This window comes from Colobus angolensis, unplaced genomic scaffold (genome assembly GCF_000951035.1).
Source record: "Colobus angolensis palliatus isolate OR3802 unplaced genomic scaffold, Cang.pa_1.0 Scaffold2, whole genome shotgun sequence".
NCBI classification, from domain to species: domain Eukaryota; kingdom Metazoa; phylum Chordata; class Mammalia; order Primates; family Cercopithecidae; genus Colobus; species Colobus angolensis.
Window position 1 is genome coordinate 23,900,222 of NW_012115154.1, and position 10,694 is coordinate 23,910,915.

The window sequence follows — 10,694 nt, forward strand, 5'->3', positions numbered from 1 at the left end:
GGCGGCTCCAGCCCAGCCCCGCGCGCGCACTGAAACCCTAGCCGCGGGGGATCGATAACCCGGGAGTAAGTGGGGCTGCATGCGTCTGCCTCGCTGCGCGGCTCTGCGCGCTTGCAGCTTTGCAGCAGGGCGGCAAGGCCCGAGTCCTGGGAAGGCGTGCGAGCCCAGGACCCCTTCTGCGGTATTGACCTCCCGCAGACCAGGGCAGAAGCTGACCCACTCTGGCTCTGGGACCTCGGGTGTCCACGCCCCCGCCGCTCTCTCCGCAGCGCCTCCCTCCTATCGGGTTCCGAGGGACCCTGGCAAGTCCCCTCCTCCGTAGGGAGCGAGGGTGACGAGAGGATGGGCGCCCCAGGCTAGCCGAAGAACTCCCTCTAGCCAGCTGCACACACCGGGCACCCCGTGGCCCGTGCAGAGTTAATTGTGGATCGCGCTGCTCTCTGGCACTGGCGCGCGCGTCCACACTCGCGGTCCAGATTTAAGGTGGTCGGAAGCAGATGCGGGAGAACAAGGAAATCAGAACCATTTCCCATTCTTCTCCTTTCCGACAGCTGGAGCAGGCTACCTCGCCTGCTCCTCGCCTTTCTCCGCCCCAAGCAAGCCTGGGAATCGGGTCGGGGAAGCGGGGCGGCCCGGAGGTAGCTCCTCTCTCCCTGCCGTCCGTACCCTCCCCCTGCACTTGCGCCCCACCAGCGCCACTCCATCAGCCGCTGTGCGCACCTAGCCCTAAAGGTAGGACTTGAATATTTTAATAGGGCAATAAAAAGGATGTTGACCTATATTTGCAAGGAAACCCATTTCTGGCTTCAGTTATACGTGCATGGAGTTTCAGAAAGTCTAGAATTGGCTGGGAGATTGGCAGCTCAGAAATCTCAGAGGAGGTGGCGAGAGAGAGAGAGGAATTCGTATTTTGCTTAGCTTCCCCTCCCCCCACACTAATATTTATTCTCTCTTAATTCCTATGCAAGCAGGTTGAAAACTAAAGTGATGCAGTGCCAATAAGTTCTAAGTCCCTCCCCTCGGGTACCTCGGGCTTGGAAGAAGGAAAGAGCATCCTTAAAGAAATATCAATACGTTCACACTCTGATGGGCACAATTGCGGACATGCAATCGCAAAGCCAGCTCTGCGATACAGCCAGGGACCCAGGGACGGGCGGAGTCGCCGCTGGAGCCCCTGCCTTTTGTCAGAACTGCCTCCTGGCTTTTCCAGTTGAGAATTCTTTGGTGGGGAGGTGTAGGGTGGGGGTTGTTGTGGGAAAGAAAACCACAGAGGCGACGGGAAACGTGGGGGCCCTGAGCTCCAATGCCCAAGGCTACGTTCGTTGCACAGTGCCCAGAGGCCACTCCGTGTTTGTGGGAGGGGGATTCCCACCCTCCCCTTCCATTTCCACTCCTGACTTGGAAAGGGCCGACACCCCCCAAGTGAAGGTCTCCCCAAGTTACAAGCCAGGGCAGAAGTAGGATGGGGAAGGCCGTTGTAACAAGATTCATCAAATCAGGGCCATAATGAACCACGTCTGTTACCGTCCTCACCCCCACCACACCCTAAACTTCTCCAGCTGGACCCTTGACCTCCATTCTCCTCCAGGAAGAGGAAGAGATGGGGGGCGGGCAGGTGGGTGGGGAAGAAGTGGGTGAAATCACCTTCCTATCTGCCCGAAGAGCAAACAGAGTTTAGTCTGGAAGTGTTGGGCTTCTCCTAACCCCCAGGAAAGCCACACATTCCACGCCCGGCGCTGGGTTCCTACCTGAGTCATCAGCCTATCCGCTCCGGTGTTTTCTTCATCCTTAAATATGATGTCGGGGTTGTAATTGGGGGTGAGTTCCTTAAATCTCTCGGAGTTTCTGGAGATCTTCCCTTCATATCTTCCGCTGGCGCCTAGGGTCTTCTCAGCCACATTGGGGATAAACTGCTTGTAGGCTAAAGGGGTCAGCTTTTTGGGGTGCCGCCTCTTCCCGAACCCCCTGCCCGGTCCGCACGCCAGTCCCGAGCACACCAGCAGCGAGGAGACGAGGACTAGCAGCAGACATCTCGCCAGCAGCAGCATCTCGCCCATGGAACTGATGACTTCCGAGCTGTCCCCGTGCGGGTCCGTGCGCGAGTGCGCGCGGCGGGTGTGTGCGTGTGCGCTCTCTCTTGCGCTCTCCCTTCCTCGCTCCGGCTCGCCCGCTCGCTCGCTCCCTCGCTGGCTGCCTCGCTCTTTCTCTTCCTATATAACCTTGCCCGCCGCGGCTGCGGGGCACTCTCCACCGCTCCCCACCCAGACAGGGGCTGGAATGGCAGGCTGCCGGCCGCTGATAACGGAACACATCGGAGTTGGGTCGCGAGACAGCAATCAAAAGACAAAAAGAGTCTGATTTTAAATGGTAGCAAGCCTGGAGAGCTTGTGAGAGAGGCTGCCTTTAGCACTATATTATAGCTGCCAGGGGCGCATCTGATTGGCCAAAGCCGCACAAGCTTGTCTTCTGATGTTAACCCTGAAGAAGACTACATTTTTTTTTTTTCTGTTGCTGCTGTTGCTTTATTTTCACCTGAAGGCTTCGAGTTTAAAAAAAAAAATCTTTCCTGAGATAAAGGTGGGCGGGAGGGAGGAGCGCATGTCTTGTGGAAACAGCAGTTACTCCCGGCTTTGTGTACACCCTTGTGTTTCCCCCTGACTTTCCCTGCAATGGTAGGTGCTTCAGTTTAAACCAACTTAAGTTTTTAAAGGACAGTTTAACGCCCCCCCCCCAAGCTTCAGTCATCAGCACAGAGTCGTTCACACATTTGAGGGGCACAGCTGCCCAGCTGTTATTTAATTTTTCTTCCCCAGGGACTTTAGAGTGCAGGCTCCTTCTCCCTGCATTTTGAAGAAAGAGGACTGAGCCCCTCCTAAAGACTCAGCCTCTGTGGACCGAGGATAATTATGAGTGACCATAACTTAAAGCACCGGTATTTGAAATGCTTTAAGCGCCTTAGAAAAATGTAAAAATAGTGCTCTTTTATTGTGCTTCAATTAATACTTTTTTTTTTTTGTAGAGCTCTGCAAATGGGATGGAGGCGTGCTCAAGGACAGGTACAGAGTGAACTGCGGGCGTCAGGGTGGATGGGCAAAGTAGGTCTGGGGGCTGCACCCCAGCACAGAGGAGAGAGTGGGGGTCAGTGTGTGCGCTGGGTGTGTGGAGGCCATTGCAGGGTGTGTGGGGGGGCAGGCGAGTGGGCGAAGCTGTACTCACACAACCCCCACGATCGATCAGAGCAAAGTGCAGAGCCAGGGATGAGCTGAATGTGGAATTCAGGCTCCTTGCAAAGCTGGCCTTGTGTGGGGGCTCAGCAGGCCACCAGCCTTCAGGCACAGGAGCCACCAGGTCCTAGGGGCTGCAGCCCAAGGGGTCAGGGGCCCTGGGGGAACAGTGTTCTGGTTAATGAGGGGCTTCCTAGAAAGAGGGCACAGTGCCTAGGAGTCGGCAATCTTTGAGTCTATAATCACCTCACTTTTTACAGAAAAAGTGAAAAAAAAAATCTCAAAAGTCCTAATTAAACCAGGAAAACAAAATTTGAAGGCCCCCCAACCCTGCTTTTTTTTTTTTTTTTGACAGATCATGCCCTCCCCTCCTCATCCCCCATCCCACTCATGTACAATAATTCCTCTAGCATAGGATGAGGGAGTGAGGGTTATTTACGTGGAGGGGAAATCCTGACCCTGAGGAGTCATCAGATGCTGCGAATGGGGCCCTGTGAAGTTAAACACTCTCGCTTGACCCCAGGCTGTTGGAGTGGAGGGGGAGAGGCCCCTTGTGAAGCTCAGCCCTCAAACAATGGAAGTTTCCAGAAGTTTCCTTTGCAGATCAACTTCGTGTGTGTGTGTGTGGTGGGGGAGAGAAGGAGAGGAGCATCTTAAGATACGTGTCTTGGGCATAAGAGGCTGAGCGTTAACAACACTTGGTGGTCTGGGTCCCTTCGGGGAGGTTGACCCAGGCTCCCCATCCCACCTCTCTTTCTTGTTCTTTTCCATGGTTTGTGAAGAATCGTCATCCCCGGAGGAGCAGCGTCCACTTGACCAGGCCCTGGCAGTCTCCACTGAGTGGAGCCGGAGCTCAGCTGAGCACAGGGGATCTCCAGGTGGTGTGTCTGCGCTGCCTATCCTATTCCCAGGAAAAACAGGACCCGTGTCCTCTCCAGAGGAGGCCGACCTGTTTGATGTGTCTCCCTGCACAGCATGTGGATGTCACATCACTGGGTGGTGCCTGGGCTGGACCAGCAACCTGACCCAGTGGGACACTTGCAAACCTTTTCACCACCCTGCCCTCCACCCTTGGCATCTCCTCTTGCCCCAGTCCCTCCTCCTCCCCCCGTCTTTCCCGCTACCTACCCCCTTACAGATGCAGTTGAGTGCAGAAGGCCTGCCACAGGGGTTGCCACCCTGGGGCCTGAGAGATAGGGTGCACAGGCCCGCCAGGAGGTGGCATGTGCACACAGCTCACCTCTGCAAAGGGCAGGTGGGCGGGGTGTGCTTTGGAAGCAAAAGCCTGAGCTGCACAGAGTTCTGCGTGGGCACAACTGGACGTGGGGTGCCCCCAGGTGCGGTCAGCTCCCTCTTGGCAGAGTGCAGGGAGAAGATATGGCTTGGCATTGAGCTTGGGTGACTCAGGGCATTTCCTGAAACTTCCCTGCCCCAAGGGAGGGCGTGAGGCCCCCTCCCTCCCTTCCATCTCCAGACAGCTCTGGACACCCTGGAGAGCACATCAGGGGCCGCCCCCCTTGTGGACTGACCAATCCTCCAGAGTGAAATAATGATAGGCCGGAAAGCCTGCCCCCACGCCTAAGTTCAGAGGGCCTGCCCCTCCGCGTGGGTTGCGGGAAGCGCGGCACAGAAAGCAATCCCAGTTATGTGTATTGTGTTAGAACCAGGCTGCTGACTGAGCCCCCCAGAGAAGCTGCTGCTCTGCCCTCCCGCCCCTCACTCCCCGTTCTTCCATCCCACCCGCTCCCCACAGCCCAGCACTGCCTTCCCCACCAGACGCCAGACAGTTCTATCTCTTTGCCTTTCCCCCCGTAAGTCCATTTGGCCCCCTCCCCGCACCAGCAGAGGCTCCAAACCCCAGCCTCCCTGACAAGGCCAGACATCCAGACATGCTGGGGCTCCATTATTCATCTACCTGGGCTCTGCCTCTCTTCCTTGGGGTCGTGCGCATCCCTCCCTCGCTCCTTCCTCCAGCTTTCCCTTCCCCACCCTCCCCCACCTCCACCCCTGCCCAGCATCTCTGCTGAGGACAGAAGCTGCCTCCTCTTCTGCCCCAGCCCCAGGCTCCCTCCTGGGCACTGCCCCTGCCCCTCCTTCCGGCCCCTGCCGCTAGATGGCCTCCTCACTCTGCCTTCAGCTCAGCCTTGGCCAGTTTGGGAAATCCCCGCAGTCCCAGGTTGGGAGGCCTGGAAGCCAGGCAGCCTCCTGGTTCATCCTCCCCTGGTCCCATCAGCAGTTTCTGCGTCCCCCTCATCTCCCCTTCCCTTCCCCAGGTTTGTACCCGCTGGGCCCTGCAGTTATGGAGCCCGCCTGCCTAGCATCTCCAGGTGCTGCCTCTGTTTCTAGTCTCTGGGGTTGGCCTCTAATCTTTCATGTCCTTCTCCACTTTGATTTTTCTTCCTTATAGTAATTCCACGCAATCTCTTTCCATCCAGCCATCCAGTCTCCACTTCTTTCTGGATTTTCCTGGTTTTGGCCAGTGGTACTTCTGCACTCCAGTTCTCTTGTGACTGCACCCAGCGCTCTTTGGATTTGGGAGGGATGCTGCACCTTAGCCGCCTTTCCCTAACTCCAGGGTCCTCCCCATCCCTGGGCCCCGGGGATGTGAGTCTCCAGCTTCCTGGAGGGCTCAGGCTCTGGATAGCCCAGGAAACCCAGCCACACTCTGCACAGCACCCTGACAGTGGCCTGGCTGCAGGCGGATTGAGGCAACACTCTCCTCTCCGTGCCAAAGCCCAGGAGCTTTGGGGTGGCTGCAGGGCTCTCTGGACTCCTGCAATCACATCCTCATGGCGCCAGCGCTGAGGGCGGGCCAGCTGGGAGGCAGCTGCCAAGACACACAAGGCCTCAGGGGACCGTACCGGCATGTGGAGCCAGCTCTGCTGGGTGCCCACTGTGCAGCGTTTCTCAGCAGTGCCGTGCAGCGGGCACCGGGCCACCCTCAAGCCGCCCACAGGCCCCATGACTGTGGCTGCAGCCCTGTTTCTTCCCGGCCTGGGCTACTCTGTGAAGCAGGGTGCAGGAAACCCTTTGGTGACTGGGATTCCCACCCTCATGCCTGCTTGCCTGCACAACAAGCCCCATGGAGCCCGGTGAAGCCCTGTGGAGACCCAGCTCACATGCATGAGGGCTGCAGGCTCTGAGAGATGAGGACCCTGCAGTTTCTGGGGATGCTGGAAAGATCACACAGCCAGCTCTGTCAAAGTAGACATCCTAAGGCAGCCAGTCAGCTCAGATGTGAACGTGCAGCCTGAACTATGTTGCTGTGTGACTTTGAGTTGATTTTCTCTCTTTAGACCATTGCTTACCTTTGTTGAGTCACTTCGTCTTCATTTGAAGTAATGGGCCTTTCTTCTTAGGTCTAAATAATGCCTCAGGTGTGTGCCTCTGTACAGTTTCAAAGTGGTCTAGCACCGTTGTCTGGGGAGCCTGAAGCTACATTTAGGAGCTGGAACGGAGGCACAGTGTGGGCAGGTGGCCTTGTGCCCAGGGAGGAAGGGACCCTGCTGAGTCTGCATGCTGCTCCTTGCACCCCAGCTACCTAGAGATCCTTCCACGAGACCATCATTCCTTCCATCTTGGAGCCTAGTTAAGACACAGATGCCGTAGACAGTTAATGTATTAAACCCTTGTGCACAGGAGAAACACCTGGGGACTGAAGAAAAGCCAACAGGCAGTGCTGGGGCCTCACTCCTGAGCACTCAAGTCAAAATTTCTGCTTTGCTGATTTCCCTGATGGGAATCCTCAAAACCCAGGAGCAAGTGTGGGAGGGGAGAAGTGGGTGCAACTGCCAACTCCAAGCCCCTGCTGCTCCCCCAGGCCCTGGACACTCCCCAGCCTCTGGATGCTGCATCTGCTGCTCCCCCAGCCCCTGGACGCTCCCCAGTCCTGCTTGATGCCTGTGTGCCTTGGGCCCCGTCCGCCCAGCTGGGCCTGGCATGGAGCTGCACGCAGAGCTTCAGACAGCAGTGGTCAGAGGCCTGTGGGGTGAGCTTTAGATTCTTCCTGCAGAGCACGTGGAGGTGGTATGGTGAGGGGTCAATGTGACTGGGACACATGCAGTGCCTGGAGGCTGGGGCGCCTCGGAGGAGTGAGGACGAAGCTGTGTGTCGGGGGGTGCTGGGGTGGTACTGCCACGAGCAGCTTTTTCCCAGAACCGCCTGAACCTGGGCTCAGCTCACTCCCACTGGAGGAAGGCTCCCTGGCTGGCTCCATAACTGCTCTTCTTCGATGAGTGAAGCCACAGAGCCTGTTCTTACCCACCTCTTGCACGAAGGCGGTTTCCTTACAGGAGCAGAATTAAGCCGAGATCCACCAGGCAGATTCGGCAGCTGATGCCACAAGTTCCACTGAGAGAACCAGTGTCACCGAGGCCGCTCCTGGGCTCTGTGCCACGAACCCCTCCCAGCTTCTGCTCTGTCCACTTCCACGCTCCCTTGGACCATGGAACTGTCATGACTCCGCCTGAGAGCAGTGGGCTCCTGTGTCGCCTGGGATCTCCACAGTCAGAGCACTGGTCCCCAGGGCCCTTCAGAGTCGTATTTTCTAGAGACTTGAACATCGCAGTAGGGTCAGAGATTATCTGGAGACGTCCCCCTGCACTGGGCTGTGGTGAAGGAGGGTTGCGGTCTGTGTGGACTAACGAGATCCTCAGGGCTTCACCCCCAAGCTCCCGGGCAAGCCACGCAGCCCCTTGAGACTTCTGTTTCTTTATCTGCAACGTGGAAGACCGAAATCAGTGGTGCCAGAATCAATAGTGTCAACGCCAGAAGCCCTTCCAGCCCTGGGTTCTATGAGTCCCTGGTCTTGGCCTCAGGAGAACTCATGCATCAGTTCCTCTTTAGAGTGAAGAAAACTAAGAGTCAACCCCCATCCCACCCCGGTTCGTGCTGTGTATACAAGACAGGACCCAAGAGTGATTGATCACCTCCTTGCCTCTTCCCGAGGCGTCCATTGGGTTGTGGCCCCACCCACACTGGGGGTCAGCCTGGTTCCAGCAGCCGTTCCTGTCCTGGGGCCTTGGCTCTGTCCTTTGCTTGAGTGAGTGCCAGCCGGTGTGCTCCCTGGGAGGACCCAGGTATCACCACAGGGACCTGCTCTGTCGGCTTCCCGGCGGATGGGGAGCTGGGGACCCTGGGAGGACCCAGGTGTCACCACAGGGACCTGCTCTGCCGGCTTCCCGGCGGATGGGGAGCTGGGGACCCTGGGAGGACCCAGGTATCACCACAGGGACCTGCTCTGTCAGCTTCCCGGCGGATGGGGAGCTGGGGACCCTGGGAGGACTCAGGTATCACCACAGGGACCTGCTCTGTCGGCTTCCCGGCGGATGGGGAGCTGGGGACCCTGGGAGGACCCAGGTGTCACCACAGGGACCTGCTCTGTCGGCTTCCCGGCGGATGGGGAGCTGGGGACAGGGCGATGCTGCCCCTGGGGCTTGAGGGGTATGGAAGCCCCAACCTCATCTCTCCAAGGAGCATTTCCCTTCTCTGCTTTCTCGAGAGGGGATCCAGCCCACTTCCCTCTTCGTGTGCACAATTAAGAGCCAGGGGCATCAGTGGCCAAGGCTGTTTTGGTAGCAGATGCACAAAGACAGATTTAGGGGTCGAAGCCTGGGCACCGCAGGTGCAGGGAAAATGTGTGGGGCAGGGGTTGTGTCCATCAAGAGGTGGGAGAAGGGCACAGAAAGGGAAATTGAGGGTCGAACACACATTTAGGCTTCGAAAAAAGCTGCTAGAACCAGAATAATTCGACAGGCTTTGTGCTTGCAATTTTGACATTATTCTCATGTTTAGGGACTTTTTGACAGGCACGCCTGACTATGTTGCTGGTGGCTTGTTTCTTTCTCTGGGGTTGTGGGGTACATAGAGAAGGACCTGTGTTTTCTGAGGAAGAATCCCCGATACAAGGATAGAAGCAGCATTCTAGAGAGAGGCTGTGCAGGGCACTTCTGGGATCACATACAGAACCCCAGCGGGAGCGGAGTCCACAGACCATACGGGGCTCTGGGTTCCAGGGGCCTGGCCTGGCAGCAGCACAGCGCTGTGAGATGTGCACTCGAAGTGGTGATGGTTCTATCAGGGCGGCTCCGGGGCTTCTCTCCCAGTCACACCACTGACTTGCAGTCAAGGAACACAGCAAAGAGATCCCAGCTTTCTCTGGCAGGCGGACGGGCAGGCTTTACGTAACGACCATCTCACCAGGCAGCTACACTTAGCGAGAAGGGAAGTCGGACTCGTAACTTCGGGTAATAGTAATACCTATTCATGTTGGTCATGTCTTGGAATTGCTCTTGGATTAAATTTCAATCTGTTAATACAAGCAACCCTATAAGGAGGGACCATTGCACAGATGGGAAAACTGAGGCCCAGGGAGGTTAAATACCTCCTCTGGGATCACACATCTGATTTGTGGCAGGGCCTTAAATCAAACCCAGATGACCTGGCTGACAGCTTGCCCTCTGACTCTCTCCATAGGCAGTGATGCTTCTGGAAGCTTCCATGTGGTGCTCAGCACTTTTCTGTTTGGGTTTGTCATGGGTAAGGGGAAGGAGGAAGGTAGAAAAAGGGCCCCCTCCACCAGGAACACAGAGTAGGGAGCCCCACCTGGACATACGGAAATAGGAGATGACCTGGAAGAGAGACACCGCAGTATCCAGGGCCGTGCATTTTGGACCAGGCAGAAAGTAGCCCCGAGGTTCTGGGAAGAGGGAGGATCGGGAGTGCCTGAGGGTGGTTCTGGGAAGAGGGAGGATCGGGAGTGCCTGAGGGTGGTGCTCCTGCCCTGCCCTGCCCTGCCCCATGACTCTTTGCACAGTTTAGAGGCCCCATCCCCTGGACAGCAGCACCCTGCACCGCCAAGAGGGGCTGAGTTTGTGCAGGGCCTTAGTGCCCATGCTCCCCTTGTTGCAGAGCAGCCGACATCCACCCTTTCCCCACTTTCCAGAGGAGGAGGCTGAGGCTCCTGCTGAGACCTTGCTATCCACTCACAGGGGCACTGGGAGGAAACAGGCCCAGAGAAGCACGGCACACATGGGAGGAGCCATCCGGTTCCACAGATGCTCCTCGGTGGTCCATGACTCCCCTGGGGACCTGCGGAAGACGTCCCAGGAGCGTGTCAGGGAGGCGCCGGCCGTGGAGGAGTGTGCAGTGTCAGGGAGTGTGTCAGAGAAGGCGCCGGCGGTGCGGGGCCAGGGCTGACCGCAGGCTCCAAGCTGCAAGCACCACACTCCAGCCCAGCAGGGCCACGTTTCCAGGCAAGCTGTGGTGTCACCAGGCAGCGGACACAAACGCAGGCCTCAGTGTTAGTTATGGTCAAGGTCATGGACTTCTAGCCATTTGGGTTCCTCACATCACCGTGGGAAGGAACAAGGCCCGGTGGGCAAGGACCTTCTATGCAGAACAACCTTTTCCCGGCCGCCCTCGGCAAGAGGCCCTGTTTTGCAGCTTGGGACGCTCCCACAGCGGAGGCCT

At 57.4% G+C, this 10,694-nt stretch overlaps 1 protein-coding gene across 1 annotated transcript in view; it reads right to left on the bottom strand.

Annotated features, from left to right (window-relative positions):
* Window positions 1-2,193, bottom strand: part of SHH (sonic hedgehog) — a 14,729-nt gene extending 12,536 nt beyond the window's left edge. The window contains exon 1 of the mRNA XM_011941594.1: window positions 1,749-2,193. Within this exon, the coding sequence (XP_011796984.1) occupies window positions 1,749-2,057 (309 nt within the window). The 5' untranslated portion in view covers window positions 2,058-2,193. The remainder of the gene's footprint in view (window positions 1-1,748) is intronic.
* Window positions 2,194-10,694: the final 8,501 nt, after the last annotated feature.